Raw genomic sequence first — 23,453 nt, forward strand, 5'->3', positions numbered from 1 at the left:
CTTCTAATAAGGGGGAGTGGACCCCACCTTGGACCGTATTTTTGGGTAGGGAGTAAGGTGGTCATTTCCACCCCCATGTGTGGAATTGAAGGAATTGGAGGGACAGCGAATTGGAGGGGATAACAATTCGAGAGACCTTACCACAAAGCCAAGGGTGACAAAGCCAAGGGTGACACCTCTATAGCTGGGGTCTTTACCGCTGGTTTCTACTGCTGATAGTTCAAAGGCAGTAGAGCATGACTGATGTGGGTTTATTGTGTAGGTTACATAATGAACCCTTCTCGATTGTAGAGAAACACAGACGCAATACCTTTGTTTTCAAAGTAGCATAGAGGTTTACCAAAATAAAAAAAAGTAGCATAGAGGCATCTGTTGGGCTTTGATTGGGCTGGGCCTTGGCCTGCTTGAGCTAAGCCCATAGCCTATTTCTGTCATTTGGGCCTTAGCTGAGACAGGTTCAGCCACTATCAAAAGACGGCCTGTTTGTGTAATGACCTAATGATACGAGGATGCATGCTTATATATATACATATACAACTTGGGCTTCAGCCACTCTCATTCTAGGCCCTTCATATGAGTGTTTCAAATTCATTTCTTACTCTAACTTTGGAGAGTGATCACGATGCCGCCAACTTGGGAAGAAATCCCAAAACTGATCGATGAGAGGGGGCGACGAGGGTTCATTCAATAGGGAGCAAGAGAGGATGGAGGAAATAGGGTGTAAAAAAAATAGAAAAAATCCCTGCCAGACTGTGTGGAGCCCGCACCTAGACACAAGAGCACACAGAATTATCACCCTCCCCCATGTGAAATATAAAAACACGACCATTGGGGAGAGGAATCATCTTCCCCACTCAGTCCTTGGTGCTCTTGCCAAGGGGGGACTCTCACCACAGTATTTCCAAACCACATCCATACATCTTTGGGTTTGGCTCTAATACCACTGTCATGGGCCTAGTCCAACCACACCAAAAGATGCATCTATTAAGGGGAGCAACTATCCTAATATATATGTCCAAGACTTTCCCCTCAAGTGAGCGATGTGAGATTATTTGGGAGAGGAGTTTGAGGTAGTGACAACATGCTCTCATTAGCCCCCGCGTTGGTGCATGGGCCATGTAGCCTGACAACAATCTCTTGCCCTTAAAGAATAAAGTGAGAGGACAGCTAGTTTGAGGTGCAAGGACATCTCCCCTCCCCCCCCCCCCCTCTTCTCACTCACGTAGTTTCATCCTTTTACTGGTGACAACCTAATGATCTCTATTTTGGACTTGTTGCTCATGTTTTTGCATCCATGCATTTGCTTGACAAAAATTTTAAAAAAATATTACAAAAATTAAATTTTTTGAAGGCGAAGTTTTACTTCATGTGTGTAGAAAGTCGAACCTTCTCTACAAATGAAGTAACCATGTGATTCTATCAACCAAAAAAAAAAAGGAACCATGTGATTGAACTCTTGCGTTATCATTATACGCCCATCCTTGTTTATGAAGTTAAAACTATCATTTCCCCACCAACGATGCCAACAAGAAAAGATAGTGAAGGAAAACTCTGTCCAAATTGGATCTAGTAGGGGAGCATCCAACGACGTGGAAAATTATCCTCCCCAATTCCATAAGTGTGGCAGTGCTAACTGGAGATGTCAACACCTGGCAACTGCTGCATCCAACGGTCCATATCAATGAGATCGGACCGTTGGATGCAGCAATTGCCACCAGGTGTCAACATCTCCACCTAGCAGTGCTGCCCTGCCACACTTTAGGAATTGGAGAGGATAATAATCGCAATAGCGTTGGGGCATTGGGCCCTGGAGAGGAGCCCAACATGTCCAGATTTGATAATAATAATAATAAAAAAAAGAGAATGTTCTTTGTACCGAGGGCGTAAGTTGCGCCAAGATACATGGGGGTGGGTGCAATGACCACCATGCCCCCTGAGTGGCAGGCCCATGTGTCTAGGTGCAGCTTGTGCTGCGGCATAGAGAACATGAGCCCTAAAAAAAATTAGGATAATTTATAAACTTCACGTCCTCTTAGCGTCCACTTATAAACTTCACATCCTCTCTCCTCATTAAATGCCCTTACACGGCCTTTCTAGTAGGGTTGTAAATGGATAACCGAAAATCCGAATTCGATCTGCATCCGTATCCATTTAGGGGCATCCGTATTCGATTAGAGATATTCAGAAAAAAATCCAAATACTCCAATAAAAATCCGAATCCAAATACTTAGTTATAAAAAATTAAGTAAATAACGATCTTGAGGGTTTTTAAAGATTCAACAGGTTATAGAATATGAGGAGAAGAGAATCATGATGTAAAACTATGGATTGAGAGTGAATTGTATCCACTAGGGGGACGAAGGTTTGGGTTATACAAGGCAGAAGTGTAAACGGATGGTCGAAAATCCAAATTTGATCCGTATCTGAATCCGTTTAGAGGTATCCATATTCGACCATAAAATATCCGAATCCGAGCCACATCCGATCCGTTTACAGGCCTACTTTCTAGGCCATTCGATCACGGACCCTCGCATTGCAATCCTACTCAATAATGAAACATCTGCTGGGCCAGAGAGTTGGGATGGGGTACATGACCTAACAACCTATTGAATCATTCATTACATTGGAGTGGTCGATTCAGCCCCGCATCTGGCGCTCAATTGAATAGATTTTGATCCAACGATCTCCGCACGGAGCCACGCTATCCTTGAAGCAGAAAATTATTCATCCTAGTATTTCCCTAATATAGATTTGATTTTCTTTACTATGGCCGCAGGCGTGCCACGTGGCGTCATTTCGTTTCGAAACAACGAAACCTGACGTTTCTTTTTCTTTTTCTCCTGGAAGCACGAAACTGATCCGAAAGGATCGCGAGCGCGCGTGAATGAGCGACGACCATGGCAGTAGTATGCTGTCGGTACTCACCAACAGAACTTCCCAAGCGCCTGCAATCTCCCTTTCTCGGCCAAACTCCACCTCTTCTTGTAAGGATCTTCACCCTTTCTCTTTCGCTTATTTTTTATCATTAGTTTAGTTTCGTAACTAGAGCGATTTTAAATTTTTTTTTTTTTCCTTTCTTTAATATCGTTCTGGTCAGAGAAAGCTTCACCTTAATTCATTTGTGAATATAAATTAATTTAGTCAAGGTTCTGTCTCATAGTTTCTCTTAGGGTACATTTTAAGTTCTGGTAAAATTGTATACTTTGGCATGGATTTTGTTATCAAATTCTTATTGATTTCTGGAAAATTTATGACATCATAAAGTATAATTAAACCTTTTTTCTAATGCCACTATTTTAATTAAAATTTTATCTGATTATATTTGTGTTTACTGTTGATTCTGGATGTATAGTTGTCTTTTTATAGTGATTTCTTGTGCGCTTGTTTTATTCAGCCCTGCATATGGTTGTTGATTTTTCCCCTTTTGTTTTCCCTTATTCTTGTTTTTCGTCACCAGCTTTTGCTGAATTATATAGCTATCTTTTCTGTTCCATAGAATATAACTGTATTTTATTGCTAATTAAAAAAGCCACCCAGATGCATTTGAAAAAATAAATAAAATAAGGGAGAATGTTCTCTGTGCCACAGCGCAGACTGCGCCTAGGCACATGGGCCTGCCACTCAGAGGGATTGGGTGGTCATTGCACCCACCCCCATGTGCCTGGGCGCAGCCTGCGCTGCGGCACAGAGAACAGTGCCCCATAAAATAAATGCAGATATACATTTAGAGTTTTATGAACCTGACCTGTTGGGTGATGGACAGCGCTCACTGATTGATCGTCCCCTTGAACGAGGTGGTCAGATTCTAGGATTTTAATGTCTCCTGTAGGAACGTACAGATGATGAAGGTGACTCAGATGACATTTTGGTTGTTGTTGATGTTGATATTATGTAGAAGGTAAGAAGTCTCTGTAGCTTATGCTGTAGTTGTGAGACAACAGGAATTGGGGTTATGATGCTCCTGAATAAAAGAACCATGTGTGGATATCAAACAATGAAGTTGTGTTTTGTGCTGGAGCTTTCTTGACACTCAATTGTACTTTACGTGGTACACCCCTCTCCCCCCAAACTTTACACTTGTTGTGAAAAAATAGTAGAAGTGAAAACAAGAATACTGAAGAGCTGTGTTCTACAAGTTCAGGTATAAGAGTAGGGTAGGATTATGTGTGAAGTCAGATGACTCCAGTCTACCTGAACTCCAAAACTTAGGATACTGGAACATGTGCCGAAAGATGGATAGAAGATCTTGGCTAAAACATGTCAAAGAGGTAATGTATCTTTAATGATTTGAAAATAAGTTCCGCATCACAGTTCTTAGGGTATGATACAATGTTTGGAAAAGTTAATTGACTTTTCTTTTTAAACAAAATCAGTTTGAGTGGTACAATTGTCTGGCAGAAGCTAAGCTTGTTGTTGTGCTGAGGCTAGCTTTCCTACTACCAAAAAGTTGGGGGGGGGGGGGGAAGGGATCGTTGTTCTTCTTCATAGTTCATAGTCATGTTTGAGTCAGACACTCTGACTTTTGAGTGCGTGTCAGACAAGCACGGAGCCAGGAATTTCATCTGGGGATGGTGTGGGTTCGATGAGTTTCACCTTGTTTGGATCGGGTTCAAGGCTGTTTCAAATTCTATTATTTTGGTAATAATACGGGAAAACATCCATTTTTGTGGAGAGATACCTGACTTATTGGAAAAAGGTTATACAGTTGAACATCTGTAGAGAGGAACCTCTATACGAGGGGATAATTATTCCCATATTGAGGATTAATGTGGCCAATCCAAAAGTCTGGATAGATAAAGCACTCGTTGTATTGTCTGCATGCCAACTTTTTGTCATCAATCTCAATTGAACCACCCACTATCTTGTAGAATTTCTCCCATTGTATTATCAGTTGTCTGATGAATTGAGGGTTCTCACAAGTCACAACAATTTTGACCATTAGATCAATAATGATCCATGTGGATTGGCCATCTATCAAATTTTGAAGCCAAGCTCAGTCTAAACATCTTCTCCCAATGTCATTAGTTACCAAATCTTTTGCCCTGTTGATTGTGTCATATTATTGTCACGACTTTGGCTGAAACTAAGCATGAGCCAAAGGTGATGTGTACAATTTGCTCATAAATTTCAAACACCTACCAAGCTCCGTTGAGGCAACTAAAGGTTCCCAAGTGTGTCTTCCGCACTATCACTCTACCTAGAGTTTCCTCTCTAGCGATAGAACTTAATAACTTGTGTATACGGTAAATCAGTAGATGTATTAGATTGAAGAGAGCCACCAAATTTTTTTCCTTTCATAGAGGGCCCACCTTATAATCAACACATATATCATTCCATTCTTTTTGAATGGGGGCCCATGATAAATGTTAGGGAGGGGGAGAGCCTATTTTTTTAATGAAGAGTGGGAATGCTGTCTAACCCTATCATTCATGGACCCCTAGTCCTCCTGGTCTGTCCCTGGTGTCAGAGCATGTTTACTTTTGGGGGGGGGGGGGGGGAGCGGCTGAATTGTCCGGCTAATAGAGCTAAATATTAATAAGCAAAAAAGGGATAAGTATTTTGTGTACTAATTTAAACTACGGCTGTTATGACAAAGGGCGTTTCTTACAACAGAACCTAGGTGCATCTCTTTCCTATAAATGCATTTATTATGTCAACAGAAAAATAGGTAGAATGTCCTTTACATGGCCCAAAGGCCATCCTCCCCTTGTTTTGCCATGTGCCAATCTAATTGTTGGATAGATAGGGTACTGTCTATGTCTGGATTGGCAACTTTCAAATTCCAGAGTCAAATTTAATTATATACCTCCTGTGTATTGGCAATTTCCCCTCTATCTTTAGCTGTCATTTGTTTCAACATTTTTTAAAGTTTCGTTTTGGACCATTTTTCAAAAATATTTTTAGTCTTATTTCACCATTTGGCCTTTCATTTTGGTTGAAACTTGAGATGTGACTTGTGAGTAGGAGACTTGGGTTTCTATCTGCTTACAAAATTTGGGGCCACCTAAATCTGCCATGTGTCGACAAATATCAGGTCAGGTGCACCTAGAAAATCCTTCCTAGGCAGAACTTGTTGGAAACCAAACCCTGTAATTTAATTGCTAATTAATTTGTATTTGATAAATTAACATTTGTTTAAAGATTCTTGGTAGGATTGTGGAATTTTGTTGGACATAGGTTTGGACAAATAATTGTTCCCTTTGTCATGCCTGATATGCAATTGATCTACGGAGGTTAAGTGTCCATGTTGCTCCACATGAGATTTCTTGAGGTTACCAGTGGAGATAGGTTATTATTATTTGATTGCTTGGTAGTGCATATTTCATCTCTGTGTGTGTGGACCAGAGAGAAACTGTTCTTGGTTGGAGGGTTTTTCTTCATCCTAAACAAAGAGTTTTCCAGCTCCAAAAAGAGAGGAAAAATGGATAGCTCTTGCTTGTTTTTTCTAGGTAAAGCAAGAGCCCTGCATAGTAAATAGAAAGAAAAAGAAAAGAAGCTACAACATTTGGCTTCCCTCTCCCCTCCCTTTCCCTGATTTTTTGAGATTATTTTATTATTTGTCCAATTATTTGGTGGATGTGGAATTGTAGTTATACTTGTTCTGTACCAAAAACTAAAGTATTTATCCTTGTTCATTTGTTTGGTAGCATTCCTTTTTCATTTTCAGTACTATTTTCTACTTTTCATTGCAAGTTGCTATTTATTTGGTTAAAAAGTTAAAATGTAAGTTTTGACCTTGTATTTTAAGTAGGGAAAATCACCTTCTGGACAAACTTTCCTACATCATCCATCTAAGATTAATGCAATATTTTGGGGGCCTAGGAAAACTGTGGAGCCACGTGAGATGGACCTTTCACTTGGGGCATTTAATCTGACAGGGTCAGGCCAAGAGGTGTTATTTATTAACTTTTGTCCTTTCTACTGTGTTGGATCTATCATTACTTTCCTCGCTATGCTTAATACTTCTGGTACTCTTGTATAGGGAGTGATAGGATGTGAAATGAAACCCCAGAAAATATTCCTTTCTGTGGTTTCTTCAATTTCAGAGGTTTCTGCAGATGGTTGGGATGCATGTGCACTGGATGCTACAGGACCAGAGAAACTTAATCCATTTCTTACTCATGGTTTCCTTTCTAGCTTAGAGGAGTCAGGTTGTGCAGTAAAGGTTAGCTATTATCATCCAAATACCATTCTTCCTTATGCTGTAATAGTTACTGATTGCCATGCACAGAGCTGAATGCTTGTGATTGGACATTTTCTGTATTATTTTTGATAGCTGGTAAATGTGGAACCAAACCTACAAATGATTATGGTGATGCATCTTTGGGCTGTTTTCACATATTGAAAACATAGTGGAAATTGTATCTATGTTCGCGGGGTTTCTGTAGTAATTTTGGTCCTTGTAGGTTTCATGTTAAGTTACTAGTTTAGTCAATCCATTTTTATACGACTGCCATACGACCGGCGATGATTATGGTGTGGAATGTTGGGCAGTTAAGAAGCGGCACGTCGATAAACTAAGTGTGGCGGAGATGAGGATGTGTGGCAAAACTAGGAAGGATAAAGTAAGGAATGACCATATTAGAGCTGAGTTGGGAGTAGCCCCTATACATGAGAAGCTACGAGAGAGTCGTTTGAGGTGGCATGGTCATGTTCAATGGACGCGTAGCACCAGTATGGAGGAGTGATTTGGTTCAGATTGAAGGATCTAAAAGAGCTAGGGGCAGGCCTAAAATGATCCTAGGAGAAGTAGTGAGGAAAGACATTCATAGTTTAGGCCTTGTCTCAAGTATGACCTCAAATAGAGCTCATTGGAGGGCAACGATCCATTTAGCCGACCCCATTTAGGTAGGATATTGCTGAGTTTTTGTCGAAGTTGTTGCGCACTTTTTTTTTAACTACTAGTTTTAATATTGTGTCTTTGCAAGGATCCATGTAGGTGACCCCATTTATTTGGGATAAGGCTGAGTTGTTGTTGTTGTAGTCAATCCATTTTATATTTAAATAATTCTATTTTTTTGTTTCTATTTTTAGTAAGTTTCTCTTTCTGTGTAATGGAAGTTGTATTTACTCTTGAATTTAAGGCCTAATATAATTTGACTTTCTGTCGCCAAGTTGGGGTTTTCTCAGAATCTATGTAGGGGCTTTAAGTGATGAAAGTGGAATATGTGATGATCAATGAAATTTTGGTGTGAAGCAAGGTCCATATGTGAAACCCTATAGGGCCCTTCGTACTCTTCTTCTGTCCTCTTATTCTGTACTATTCTTCTTATTTGATCCTACTGGTGTTTCTTACTAGTAATCTACATTTCCCTAAAATCTTCAAAGCCTAAATTCCTATTTCTCTTTTATATTCCCGTCTCATTCCCTCCCTTCTAGTAAACCCGTAGTTTGGGGATCTAAAAAAATCATCAGTTAACCCCGCTGAAAGAAAAACCCTTTCCCACAATCCCTTCCCAGTAGTATTGCCCTAGTTTTATTGAGACTATATTTTCAGAAACATATTCGGTCTTCATCTGACCTATTAATCATTGGTGTATATTTCACTCTTTGTTTTAAAAATAACTAAATGAGGGGAGCACGATGTTCAAGTTTTGGGACGATGAAGTCATTGGGGCACTTGGAATAGAAGATTAGACAGGAAACTAGAAAGTTAAGGGAACTTCGTCAAACTGATAAAGTTAGAACTATTGATAGAAGTAACTAGAGGGAATTGGGGACAATCAAAGGAAAGAAATGCTTCTTTTGATTCGACGAAGGAATTGAATGTGGTGTTGAAAGGCATTTCCTACTATGGGCTTAGGTTATGACCAATTAACGTTTTATATTAATTGGTGATGGATCAAAGTATGATTTTGAGTTGCATCAAATTTGAACATGCCAATCTGCGTAAATGGAGGGTGGTGAATGATGAGAGTGAATCATGTTTTGGGAGTTGGGACCAATGAAATACTTCGGTTGGTAAAGTTGGCCTTTTCAACCGGCATGTTGTATCCTTCACATTGTCAAATTTGCTTTGTAGCTCTTCCATTGGATCCCCCCTTTTTCCTTTTTCATAGGGAACAAACAGTCCTATGGACAATTATTTAGGCTTTCTCAACATGTGATTAGCATATGTCAAGCTAATCCTTCCACTGCTCTCTTGACATCTTATCTGAAAACATTTCAGGAAACGGGATGGTTACCTCGACACATCATTGCTCAGGATGAATTTGAGAATATTATAGGTGTTGTTCCTCTTTATCTTAAAAGGTTCATCATCTGCCATACTGTTAGTATAGTGTTTAATTTTAGATTTATTTTGTCAATGGAAAGGGTTTCCTGCACATTCATGCAAAACGTCAAAACTTTGCATGGAGACGTGGCAGCTCATATGGGGCTGAGATTTTGTGGATAGGTAGCCCTTTAGGTTGCTTGATCACATGTCAAGTTTCAGTCTAGTTGCAGCTGGCCTCGTGGCATAACAAAGCATTGAAAAAGTACAGGATTACCACAAGGTTGCACGGGAGAACTGAGGGGGTGCATGAACATACATGGCAGGATGATTAAATTTGAGGCTGAAATTTGACTCTTGACCAACCCATACACATGGCTGAATGAGGTGCACTATTCAAAGATTTCTTGTTTTGCATGGCTGTGCAAGAAAACTTTTACCTTTATTAATTCATGTTATGTTTTTGCACCTCATTGCTTCTCTGCTGCTTGTTGCTCAATAAATTCTAATTTCATTCTTGCAGCCACTCTTATGGGGAATTTGTCTTTGACTATTCTTGGGCAGATGCTTACTACAGTTTTGGATCTAGTTATTATCCGAAGTTACAGTGTTGTGTTCCTTTTACCCCAGTGACTGGGCAGAGGATACTAATCCGTAACACCTGGTTCAAGGATCAGGTCTTTGAAAAGTTAGTTTCTGCACTGAAGGACCTGACTGCTAAGGTACTGTATGAACCAAATGATCACTTCATTTGATCCATCAAATTATTTTCTTGTCACAGAAGTTTTGGCCATATGACAGGATCTTCAATTGTGTCTCACATTGTAGTAAATAGAACAATGATATGAGAGAGAGACTTATCTTTGACCATAGGGCTACCAATCAAATGTACTGCAATATAGTGGAACAATCACGAATTCGTCTACTGCAAAAATCAAACTTGAAGATGTTAGGAGAAAACAGTGGGGCTGAGTCGTGCCACCAGTCAGTTCCCTTAAGATTGTAGACGCCCCCCCCCTATGGTGCATAGTTTAAAATTTCGCTGAAATTTCGGATATTTCAGTGGGTCCGAGATGAGATTGTAGGTCGAAATGAAAAAATGCAATATTTCGGAAATTTTGGCCTAAAAAATGCACCGTTTGATCAAAATTTCGGCAATTTCATTTCGGTATTTCACTCATTTTGGCATTTTGCACCCCCAAAATGGCCAAACAAAACTCAGAGAAAAAATACAATGTTTCGGCGAAATTTCGGTCTGTCCGAAATGGCCTTCCAAGACAAGATTTAATACTATGCTGGCTACAAAGGTAGGTCTGCCCCTCGCGCTTTCAACTCTTTCAATCTGAATCAAATTACTCCTCCGTACTGGAGCATCCAAAGGCCTTTGTTGAACATGGCCATGCCACTTCAAATGACTTTCTCGTAGCTTATCATGTATAGGAGCTACTCCCAAATCAGCTATAATATGATCACTCCTGAATTTATCCTTTCTAGTTTTGCCACACATCCATCTCAACTACACTGATTTTATCTATATGATGTTTCTTAATTGCTCAACATTCCGCACCATACATCATGGCCGGTTGTATGACTATCCTATAAAATTTTCCTTTAAGTTTTAAAGGAATATGTTGATCACACAACACTTCGGACACACCTCTCCACTTCATCTTTCATGTTATATTTCTCTGTGAAACATCATCCTCCATATCACTTTCTTTATTTATGATTGTTCCTAGATGCCTAAAATAATCACTTTGTGGAATCTCCCTCGCATCAATTTTCATCACCTCATTATCCATCCTAGTGTAACTAAAGTTACACACCATATACTCCATCTTCGTTCTATTTATCTTAAAATCTTTTGATTCCAAGGTTGATCTCCATAGCTCCTACTTGGCGTTAATACCTACTTTTATCTCATCCACCAAAACAATATTATCAGCAAAAAACATACACCAAGGAACCTCATCTTGAATGTCTCTCATCCACAAAAACTATATCCTCCGAAATAAAGGCATACACCCATATAATTACTGAATAATAAGACAAGAAGAGAGTGATTCAATATTTTGTGAAAGGTATGCACCCACACTTTTGTTATTTCTTCAAACTTGTATGTTCCACTCCCATGAAAGAATACATAATTGCTTGGAGCTGGATAGGTGCACCACCTAGATCAACCAACTGGGTAACTGATGAGTTGGGGAAGATCGCTATGGGGAATCCATTCTATCATGTTGCAGCTTTTCCTTCTCTTGCTGTTTATTCTACTCTGTATAGTTGTTTGGGCCTGTTCTTAATCAGGCATGTACTCTGTGTTCTCTCTTTTCCTTCTTCAATAAAATTCACCATTTTAATACCATGTTTTCGTGAAGGATGAATTCATGATCATAATATATCCTTGTATAGGGAGGGCAAAAGGAGTATGAGAAAGGAAAAAAGAAAATTTTTCTTTGTTTAATAAAAACCGCTTACCTTCCCTCTCACCCACCAAAAAGAAAAAAAAAAAGACCCTTACAGAATAGAAATACAGGCTCATGATACAGGTTCATGCCTAGAATAGGAAGTGATGTTCATAGATCTATTTTTGTTGATCTTATACTTTTGATCATTTTAGAGGGTGGGCCTTGGTGCAACGTTAATGTTGCTCCATTGTGACCAAGTGGTCATGGGTTCGAGTCTGGAAACAGCCTCTCTGCGAAAGCAGGGGTAAGTCTGCGTACATTATGACCCTCCCCAGGCCCTGCAGTGATAGGAGCCTCGTGCACTGAGTACGCCCGTTTTATACTTCTGATCTATTTATCGTTTGATTTTTGGTATCAAGTAGAGACTTTCTTAGTTTCTTTGGGTTATCGCCGTTCTTCAACAGAGTCCACAAGTTGAACACTTTCTTTAACTTTCAATGTCTTGTTCCATAACAATATTTATTTTGTCTTTTGATAGTTTGAGGTCTCATCACTTCACATTACTTTTCCATCTGAAAATGAGTGGCACAACATGAAAGAACATGGATTTCTACAGAGGATTGGAATGCAGTACCATTGGAAAAATCGTAATTATAGAAGGTGAGTGATAAAAAGGTCTGGCTCTCTTGGCAACTGCAAACTTTTTAATATCAATATGGGTGTTGGTATGGTATTGGCATCCGTCTACATCAATTGGCATGATACTAGCTGATCTGATCACTTCCGATGAGGCCTTTGGATGCTCTTGAAATATGCATTTTTTTAATAAGTAGAAGACTAAATTTTATTAAGAGATAATATAGGCTAACATATAACACCAATACCAACTGGCTAAGGATGACAACCCACAAATGGACCACACAATAAGTAGGGACCAAGTACCAAGATTGCCTAGTAACTTCCATCATCAGCTTTAGAATCAGCAGACCACATCCTTCAAACAAAAGAGAAATTTCCTTGAAAACATCAGGATCTAGCCTTGCTAATTTGGTGCATCTCCATGGACCTCTGGATAAGGCTTGCAGCCAGCTAATCATCAATTTGTTGTCCTCTTCTATTATTTACATGGGACCGCTCATGGTCTAGCACAGTATCAGGACCTCAGATGGCTACTTTCAATTTGGCTGTGGTGGACTCATTCCTTCCAATAGGACCAGAAAAAGCTGATAAATCCCCTCATAATTCCTAAATATGCCTCCAATCCTGGTGGGGACCAGATTCCAATAGAGTTGCCATTGATGTTGAGCTTAATCATATTAGAGGGAGAGGGAGTCCACATATGCTGGACAAAGTGAGAGGGAGTAGAATAAGATGTCACTTGTCAATACATCTAGAACAACACCTCTAAAGCGACTGCTCATCTAGCAGTCTTCAAGATAACAAGCTCAATAACCTCCTGCACCGAGTGTTGCCAGCTTCTAAACATTTTGTTATTCCTCTCCTAAATAATCCAAATAGAGGCTAGGAACACTATTTGTAGCTTTCCCCTCTTACCTGAGGCGAGTTGACTGCCAGAATTCAATGAGGTCATGGTCCCCCTTAAAATCTGCATTTTGTTTAAAATTTTGGTATGCTTCTTTATTTCTGTTTTGTTTTTTGTCACCTATTAAATTTTTCTTTCCGGAAAACTAAGGAGAGTTTAGGAGACCCTCTTTTGGCTCCCAATTCAGCTGCAACATGTCAAAATCCATTTGCACCTGCAATACTTTCCTCTCACAAAAGCAGGATAGACCTCTTCTATCTAATTTAATTAATGCAACCACAGTTCCAAAACCCCAGTTTTGGGTTGCTATGGGCCGACAAGAATGTTAAATATCTCAAGTGAGGATATAGTGGCAATTCTGTAAATATTCTGAAGTTCAGGACCCACGAGTGAAGAGAAAATAGATTCAAGAACTAACTGGAATTAAATATTGAAGTGGAGGACGATTCTGGAATTAAGTAAGACTAGGGATGAAATAAAACAAACTTAGAAGCAAGGGGCTTTTTGAATGATTTTATAAGGAACTGCCCCTGTTAGTGTAAATATGAAAAATATGTTATATTGAGCCTCCTGATCGAAACAAAGGCAGCAGTAAGTTCCCTGGCTTGCGGTTGAGACTTGAGAGGAATTACTCGATTCAATTCCTTTCAATGTGAGATTTCAGGATGAAGTTTCTATCCCACAATCCTCTGAACCCCAAGCGATATCCAATTGAACCAGCAATCAGAGAACTAAAAATATTCTCTGAAATAGAGCCTGGTGGAAGAATAGAACTCAGAGATGGTTTCAGATTTGGGTCTCAGTAGTTAGTACAGAAAGACTATTAGGGAACCAAACTGTGTGTTAGATCGCCTAAAGGTAGGGAAGCAAACATATTTGTCAAAGCGCTAGGCAACCCAAGGCATTGGAGGGGATAAAAACTAAGGTGACACCAACCTAGGCGACACTTTGACAACTATGGAAGCAAGCCTCCAAATCTCATTCCAAACCGTGAAGGTTTAACTGAGTTCTAAGTTTTGTTCTCAACCCAATGGTACCATCAACGATAGTGTTATTGTATATTGAATACATTGTTGTGACCCTTACTTAACAGCTCGAGCTTTTAGGACAAGTGGTTGTAACATGGTATCAAAGCCAGGAGGCTGGGTGTTCAATCCCTGGTAAGTGTGACTGTGCTGGGAGTTTGTGCAATGCGTTGTTTTGCCCCTACGCATTGTGCCCCCTTGGTGCCACATGATGGTATCTCATGCAGAGCCTTATGTGTGCGTGGGCTTGCACGGGCGGAGGGTGTTGTTACATGTTGATTTACATCGTTGTGGCCCTTACTTAACAGGTAGAGCTTTTGAAATAAGCAGTTGTAATAGACAGGAAAGAATAATGAAAATAAAAGGGAAGAAAAATGAGGAAGAAATGAGAACAAGGGATGAAGTAAGAAAAATAAGAATAGAAAAAACTTACCCAGGATAGGACTTGACAGAGTTTAGCAAAGGAAGGGGTAGAAAGGAGAAAGAGAAGCACCCAGCCAACAAAATTGCACTGCAGCACACAAACACAAACTCAACAACTATACATTTCATCATTGTGTAGAATAATTGATGGATACAGTAATGTATAATTAGAGACTAAGAAAATCGAACAGAACCACTCCTATATGTATCTAAAACAGGATTAGAAAGTAAACAAAATAAGAAATCAAATTGGATTCAACCTCCTACTCTACCAATGCTACCTAAACTCCCATATAAAATTAAACTGCGGAGTACAAAAATAGTCCCAAGTAAATAACAAATCCCTAATTATCTTCTTTTAGACCTTATTTCTGATTTGGACTCGGTTCTTCTCGGTCTGGAATTTCCAGATTGGGTCATGCCGGTCCTGCCATGCACATGTAACTGCATCAATTTCTTTCAGGTTTTTTTTTTTTTAAAATTATTTCATGTTGTATACCACAGTTTTGATGACTTCTTGATGGACATGAAGCAAAGCAAGCGGAAAAATATCCGTCAAGAGCGGAAAAAGGTTAGTATATATTTTTTTTCTTCTGATATATGTATATTTTTACTGTAACAATTTTAAGTTATCATTTGGGTTGTACTTCTGCAGGGTGACAATGTCTAATAGATCTAGGGATGGTTGTGTTCCATTCTAAATTTTACAAATTTTTACCAAAATCATTTTGCAGAGTTTCGAATGCTAGTGTAATGTTTAACCTTTTTTTTTTTTTAATATGAAGCATATTCATTCAAGGTAACATAAAGAGATCCACAATAAGCATTTGAGAAAGTGGCAATACAACCATGTATGGAAAATAGATGTAATTACAACATGTAGTTGGGGGTTTTCTTGTGGCAAATAGACGTGGTTTATCATTAAAAAAAAGGAGGAACATTGGTTTCATCTCGTTCTCCTTGTGAGGTCACATCATGAGATTGAGGTTAATTTGTGGCACTATTTGAAATGGCTCAATTATATAAAAAATGTGTATGATATATTCTCTTCATGGCCATTGTCACCTTTTTGTGATGAGGGAAATGTATATGGATTATGATACTGTTCATATTTATTGATGGTGTCCACAAGGAACATGATAGGAGGATAATTCATGATTGAAGAAGATCAGTAGAAAGATTGCAGAGATATTGGAGCTTTTGGTTTATATTGCACATGCGCCTGAAAGAGGTTGATTAACAACTTTTGACAAATTGGACAAATAATTTGTTACCTGGAGACTTCAAATAGGAGCTCGACTCATGTCCGTCACATTTGAGTGTTACAACTGTTTATCCTTAAAGCTCGAGTTGTTAAATAAGGGGCAACAACAATGTATATCAACATTCCCCTGCATGTGCAGGTCTATACACGCACGGCCCTGCATGTGTCGCAGTCACCATGTGACACCGAGGGGAGAATGAGTCAGGAAACCCCATTGCTCTTCCTAGGGATGGAACACTTGACCTTCTTGCTGTGATACCAAGTTCAATAGTTCAATCCCTGCTAGTTATCATTGGTACCAGACTGCAAGTCACGAGAGAGAAGAGGAAGAAGAAAACAAGGAGAAGTGACTCAATCGATAGCTTCTCCATATTGTTATTAATAATTTTAAACTAAAATTTAAAGTATTCCCTCACTTAACGATTTATTCTCCCATAAAACACTCATAAATGCAATTCTCTTGTACCCTTACAATCACAAATTACCATTCCAACAATGAGCATTGACATTTTGTTGTTTCCAAATATGAAATTCACTGAAAATGGAAGTGTTGACACAATACTATTTGAAGCCCTTGGTAAACGTCTAATAGACAACTTGGACTTGACGAGGATGAAAGCTTGTTGAACTTATTGTGTTTGAGGTAACTGATATAAATTCAAACCTTGCTGATGCAGATTTCTACTCAAAACTTGAAAATGAAACGCCTCCGTGGTGATGAAATTAAGGTATTTGGTGTTAAACTCTTTAATTTGAAATAGCTTTAATTATATAATTGTTTTCCCTTTCTGGTTCTTTGAATTATATAATTTTTGTATCACTGTTGGCTATTATGACTTCCTTCAAATATATGATTCTATGTTTTGATATTTTCTGCTTGGTTCAAACTTTATACACACAGTTCATATTTTTGGAATGTTATTTCACGTTTGGACTGTGTTAATATCTTTTGTATTGGTGGGAATTTTCTACTTTCTGTATTCTAAACAAAAGGTGTTGGATCATAGTATTTCAAAATTGTCCAAAGAGGAGGTTCCTCCAAATATAGTAATATACAGAACCACACAACCAAAAAGAAAAAAAAAAGTCACACTTCAACACTATCATCCCAAATAGGGGTATGGAAATCCAACGAGTCCACCGTGTTCATTACACATGAGCAAACCCTGGCAATGAACCGTTTCTTTTCCTCCCGTTTTGTACATTTCCTCATGTTAGGAGAATTTTGTAGGAGATAAGAAAAGAGATACTTAGAGTAGGATGCTTGTATATTGTAGGCTCATGAATGGTATTGTTCGAAGTCCTTTCTATTATACCTATAATGAAAGGAAACCATTGGACACTGTCTTACCTCAAGCATGATTATCGCTGGTTGTAAGATATTTTCTGCTGTTGGATTATGCCTATAGTTTATTGAGAGAAGTTCCCCTCTGGAATTGTTTGGGGATTTGATGGTATTAAATGAATAAGAAATTGAACGCCGGGCCCTTTGTTCAACCTAACAAATGCCCAAGATTCTTCTTCTCCTATATCATGTAAATACTTCTCGGAAAAACATGAGCAGTACACATCCAACAAATAGAGAAAAGGATGAAAATAGAGAGAGAGAGGTTGATAAAGGTCTTTACTAATTTGATTACATCTAGCTACATTATGAAGAAATTCATATGGATTTGAAGAGAGAGGAAAATGATGAAAGAAGAAGGGATTTCATAAACATGGCTCACCTTGTTTTATTTCTCTAATTAGTTAACTTGACGAATGCTGTAGAGGACTAAATGTATAAGTAATAAACCTATCAACATATTTTTGTTAATAATGATCCTAAACTTCTTATGCGTCGCACGTATGTATGGAATAATACATATTTCTGACTTTTACCATTAAATTTGATCCAGTAACTTGTATAAATTTTAGGATTTGGTTTAAGAAAGACTGAAATTTGAACTTAATTTATTGCATGACATAGTTTTGTTCTTGTTCTCTCCTTTCTTGCCCATCTTAATTTCTTCAACCATTTGACCTCAAAATAAAAATGACATAAAATGAATGTTTTTGAGTGGTTGGCCAAGAATAGTCAAACAGAGAACCTATTCAATGAGAAATTGGATCTGTCGAGTCTATTTGCATCGACTATCCACAAGATTGTCATTTTTCTCTATGACTTTAGAGACCTCAATATTATTTGATCTCTCTTTTCATTTATTTGATATTTCATGTACCTTAACCATGAGATTGAAGAAAGAGAGACAATTGCTGATGTCTCCTGAATCTTGTGCTCGAAGATTTTTTCCTTAGATGTGAAGATGTGGGTGGGTTTGAGTCTTAAGAGTGACCACTTTATGCATTAGTCATGAGATTTAAGAATGAAAAGGGTTTGGAGATGTCCTTGGAATCTTGTGCCCCGTGATCTGGAAGAGTCCTTTCCTTTGAACATAGATGGTTGTAGAGTGATCATCCTGAAGAACCTTATCCCAGAACATAGATGGTTGTAGCGTGACCAAGGATTTAAGTATTGGTTTCGGGTATCGTATTGGAGGGGTAATTTTGAAGAGACATATCATATTGTATCGTATCTTATCAGAGAGACGCAAGATAGGCTAAAGATACACATGAAATTGGTCAAGAAATGCATGAATGCCCTTATGATACATATAAAATACAGTTTTGAAGCCTAAAACACCTTAATATGAAATATGTAAATATATATCAGCTTGATGCATGGATTTGAGTCATTATGATTTTCACCAACTAATATTGAAGAGAAAAACCAAGGCCTTCGGTTGCTCTCAGTTTCATATCTTAGTCACACTTTCTGTTTTGCTGGTTTAAATGAGGCATATCAGATGTATCTTACCTGTATCGGACCGTATCGGCTATATATTGGATCGTATCGGACTGTATCGACCCCTATCAGTCTAAACAAATTTTTTTTTTGAAAAATAAGTATTTTATTGATACCCACCGATAGCAACATGTATCGGCCGATATGATACGATACTTACCGATACTTCAAGCTCTGAGCGTGACCAGGACTCTGGATCTCCTATTCCTCACTCAGTCACTTTCCTTTTGTAAAGGAAAATGCTACCTCCTCACAGATTTTGTGATGTCTCTTTCCAATCACATGCCATGTAAATATCTCCCTTTAAGGGATTTCTGATGTCTAGGATCCATGTGACATGTTCAGATAGGCTGGTGTCCCAACTGAGTTTCTGTAAGGTTATTAAGACCCTTCAATAAATGAGATCTGGAAAGAGTGGGAATTGTCCACCCTTGCCCATGCCTAGAATTGATCTCTCTTGGGTTTGATTATGTTTTGGAAAAATTCCTAAAACACTCCTGTGACTTAATACAACACTGCATAGCATCACCAAGTCGGCTAGAAGCTTAGCGGCTTAATTTTTGTCAAAATTCTATAATTTTTTTCAGTCCTCATGGAATTGGAAGTAACTTGGCCAAATTAAGTCAGTTTTGACAAACTTTTGCATTAGAATATATGATAAGAAGTGTTAAGCGTGCAATTGGGTAGCCTGGGTGGGTTTTGATTGAAGCTTATTAGTTCTCGGACTCATGCCTCAGCCATGGTTTGAAATTTCAGTGACCTATTTGGGTTTAAACATTGGTCAAAACGACATTGCATGCGAATTGAGAGGTCTTCAATGTTTCGTTTTTTTTCACTGAGATGGAACATATTTTTGACTTTTTGTGCCATTTCGGCCATTTTGGAAATATATTTCGATTTTGAGCAGGGCCAAAACCGAAATCTTGAACCTTGTGCCTGAGCCCAGCCCATCTAATAGTTGCTGGATGACAACCTTCTTTTAATTGGGCTGGGTTGGTGCAGGCTAGGCAAGTTGTACTGAGAATTGCCACTGATAATTAGGCATCACTCCTTGACTTACTTTTGACAAAATGGAGAGCTCAAGATTAGTAGTTGGTTAACCCCATTGTCTCTTGTCTCTCCATTAGTTGTTCTCACCCTTGCTACCAAACCTCTATAAGTGTTGTTATGTCTTAATGATATTGATATATTTACCAGGACTCCTTTCTTCTCTATATCCACCACCACATCTCTTATATCCTTATGCTTCCTCTAAGCCAATATTAAAGACAACCATGAAGAGTTCCTCTTCTCTGAACTTATCCATGATTTATCTAAAATAATCAGGCTAAGCTGGTGTTTGTGTGCTCTTGCTTTCATTCTGTAATTTGTGTTTGACTATTATTTTGTTTGATTATTGTTTAATTTTGTTCATTTTTTGGTCAAAAGTTTGAAATGATGTGCCAGATCCTGAATTCTGTCTAATTTTTTTTCTGCTTTGTGCTTGATTATGCACTATGATTTGTAATTTTTTCTTGTCTCTGTTTTATTGGGAAATCTGTCCCTGTACAATTGATAGGGGATTGAAATGTGATTCTCTGCATAATGCAGATAAAAACTTTCCTGTTATGTTACCTGAGATTAGGCAACCTTGTATGTGGCATGAATATCTTTTCTGGCTGGATATTTTGGTTTTCTGTTTTCTCATTTTGACTTTACATAAGAATTCTTACCCACCTTTCATGGTTATGTGATGGCAGGCAAGGCACTGGGATTCCTTCTACAAGTTCTATAGGAACACAACTGATAACAAGTTCGTGCAATTTCTTTACAACATTTTGATGTCATTCTTAATACCTTTCCTTCTATTTATATTTCCCAATACCTCTCTTTCTATTTATCCTTACACCCCACCCCCTGCAGCTCCATTTTGGATGATTACCTTTACTCAGTTATTTGTTGTTGGTCTAGATAGTGGCACTTGGTATGTGTATTATAGCTAGGAGGAGGAGAAGAAAATAGTGTAGAGAGAGAGAGAGAGCGAATGAGAGAGCTTGTGTCTTGCTCTCCTTGTGCCTTTAATTGCGTAAACTGTTATTTGTGATCCCACTCGTTGTACGTATGTACCATCTTGCTCAACTTGTCATGAATATAAGAACTTCTGAACACCCGAGCGTACAACTTTAACCAGCTGGAATCTTCAGATATCTTTTCCTCTTTTCATTCATCTCTCTCTCTTGGTTACAGCCTTTCTACTCTTTTGTTTCTTTTTTCCCCTCAGTGGATAATCAAATGGCAGGACAAATTATGCCCCCTTTGGGTAAATGTGGTATAGAGAGGTTAGGGTCCCAATTTGTGCCCTTAAACAGTCAACAGACAGCCGACCAACCAATCTGGCTGGAACCATTCATTAGGTGATAAATTTGTGGAATGTTAAGTTTGCTGATTTGATATCCTTCACGAAATAGTAGCTTATGTGTAACACTGTAGGGATTTGCATGGCGTGAAGCTTACATATTATACAAACATTTTGTTTTTTTACATATTTCTATTTAATCAATGTGTAGGTGGGGTAGAGCTTTTTTAACTAGGGACTTCTTTCACAACATGGGAGCAAAAATGGGAGATAAGGTGTTACTCATTGTTGCCGAAGAAGAAGATGAACTTGTTGCAGGAGCTCTTAATCTTATCGGAGGAGATACTTTGTTTGGGCGCTTATGGGGCTGTCTCCCACAGGCCTACTATCCAAGTTTACATTTTGAAGCATGTTATTATCAGGTAGTGACTCCCATTTCATTAATTGTGATGATAATTAGTGTTTGACGTACCTGGTGAGAGATATTTAAACCATTAAGTAGCGTGTATGCAATAAAATAAATGGTGAATGTTGCTATTATATCTCTGTAGTGTTTGTGCTCACGGGAATAATGAAAAATAAAGGCTGGTGGCTTAATCTTCCAAGCTTTCTATACAACAACAACAACAACAACTCAGCCTTATCCCAACTAAATGGGGTTGGCTCCTTGGATCCTCACCCTCCAATCAACTTTGTTCGAGGTCAGACTTGATAAAAGGCCTAAGCTATTCATGTCTTTCCTCACCACTTCTCCTCGGCCTCTGTCAAGAGTTTTGATGCTGCAGATATGAGCCTGAATCCACTGCCACGGCAGGAGGGTTGAGGAACAAGTTCTACATGAGCAATTAACTGCAGTCTTACACTTCAATAGAAGTAAAAGAAAAAAAAAAGAAAGAGGAGATAGATCATGGGAAAATAACTCCCAACATTTAAAAATTTGAAGGGCTCTCACATTCGCAACACTTTCTTTAACTTTGAAAAGAACTAATAACAACTCTATATAGAAGGGACTACATTTCCCTGCATATCATGTTCTATGCAATAGCTTCATTATGTGACTGCTTAAGATCAGTATTCTTTGGTAGATCTTTGACTACCTCAAAAATCCTTGAAGGATATCAGATCTGGAACTTGGGAAAGCTAATAGATTGACCGTCATCCTTGGGATGTTGTAGAGAAGCTCAGATATACACTCTTAAACCACTTTATAAGCTAAAAACGTTTGACTACGCAGGAAACGGCAGAAAAAGTTGATCAAATTAAATCATGCCGTGGCATGGCATATCCAGAGTAATAATTTTCTGCAATTTTCCTTGAATATCAAAGTCCCTTGTCTATGCTGCTAGGTGGAGACTGTGGACATAAAATCTCGTCTCCATGACAAATCGAATAATTACTTATCATTTAGTCACATTCCCCTAGGGATCTAAGAGTTCATTTTTGTGTGAAGTACTCAATCATGGACTTATCTCTTGTCAATAGGATACCTCTAATTGTTTGTCTTAACACATTATATAATTTCAACACAGGCACAAGTTCACTAATCATAGCCATTGTACCATCATCCAGGCTATAGAAGCAGCTATTGAAATGAATCTTGAGAAAGTCGAGGCAGGAGCTCAGGGAGAACATAAAATTCAGCGGGGCTATCTTCCTGTGACAACTTACAGCAGCCACTACATTCTGGATAAAGGTTTTAGAAAAGCGATACAGGATTTTCTGGTGCGTGAGACAGATCAGGTGTGCACTTCTTGTCACAAGTTGTTTTATTGGATAGCTTGTTTAAAAGAATTTAGATTATCCCTGAACATGATGAATCTTCATATCAGGCATTAGAGTATATTTTCCTCTTGACATGGTATAATACATTTTTTTTCCCTAGATAATATAGATTGATAGAAATACAAAATACCGGTGTAGAGACACTTTTAGATGGACTTGGTCCATTATGGGGTTTTCACTTTTCTGCATGAATCCAAAGATTACAATTATTATGTGGAACAAAAACCACATAGATGTCTCCATTCAAATATGGGAACCACAGTTTTAATTGGTCAGTTTTCAGAGGTTTTCCCTCCAATCTAGTCCTTCATTATTTCTTTTGTTGCAGGTCAAGCTTGTTATGAAACTATTACATGACTCCAGTCCCTTCAAGGATGATTTAGAGCATTGAAGTCTTCATGAACAAACATTATGCTGTATAAAGGTGTTCTTATATGAAGCGGACCCCGTGATGAAGCTGTAAATACGCCTTCTCAACACTCTTATCGTTGCATTCAAAGACATTTCAGAAACAAGAATAACAAAAATATCTTGCCCTATGGAACTGAAAGTCATTTAAACACCAATGGCAATGACAGTTGATTATTTTTAGGTTATTTCTTAATTGGTTCCCA

General features: G+C 38.4%; 1 protein-coding gene across 4 annotated transcripts; it reads left to right on the forward strand.

Annotated features, from left to right (window-relative positions):
* The first annotated feature begins 2,836 nt into the window (after positions 1 to 2,836).
* LOC122638661 lies at positions 2,837 to 23,424 on the forward strand. Of its 4 annotated transcripts, none has more exons than XM_043831517.1 (12): positions 2,837 to 2,984; positions 6,752 to 6,892; positions 6,983 to 7,165; positions 9,170 to 9,252; positions 9,738 to 9,936; positions 12,161 to 12,282; positions 15,118 to 15,184; positions 16,555 to 16,605; positions 20,462 to 20,514; positions 21,269 to 21,479; positions 22,627 to 22,797; positions 23,168 to 23,424. In XM_043831517.1, exons 1-12 carry the CDS (start codon positions 2,898 to 2,900, stop codon positions 23,228 to 23,230), a joined length of 1,431 nt encoding a protein of 476 aa, XP_043687452.1. In that variant the 5' UTR covers positions 2,837 to 2,897; the 3' UTR covers positions 23,231 to 23,424. The 4 variants fall into 4 exon arrangements, with proteins under 4 accessions (XP_043687452.1, XP_043687458.1, XP_043687469.1 ...); XM_043831529.1 differs by having other exon boundaries at positions 2,862 to 2,984; positions 6,749 to 6,892; XM_043831523.1 differs by lacking the exon at positions 6,752 to 6,892 and having other exon boundaries at positions 2,838 to 2,984.
* Positions 23,425 to 23,453: the final 29 nt, after the last annotated feature.

The sequence above is a fragment of the Telopea speciosissima genome, chromosome 1 (genome assembly GCF_018873765.1).
Source record: "Telopea speciosissima isolate NSW1024214 ecotype Mountain lineage chromosome 1, Tspe_v1, whole genome shotgun sequence".
In the NCBI taxonomy this organism is placed as follows: domain Eukaryota; kingdom Viridiplantae; phylum Streptophyta; class Magnoliopsida; order Proteales; family Proteaceae; genus Telopea; species Telopea speciosissima.

Bases quoted from the DNA above. Each gene is read 5' to 3' on its own strand.
- LOC122638661 (XM_043831517.1), top strand. From the start codon at position 2,898: ATGGCAGTAGTATGCTGTCGGTACTCACCAACAGAACTTCCCAAGCGC. The intron at 6,893-6,982 runs GTGTTATTTATT...ACTCTTGTATAG, and splicing joins TGACAGGGTCAGGCCAAGAG to GGAGTGATAGGATGTGAAAT. The intron at 15,185-16,554 runs GTTAGTATATAT...TTGCTGATGCAG, and splicing joins TCCGTCAAGAGCGGAAAAAG to ATTTCTACTCAAAACTTGAA.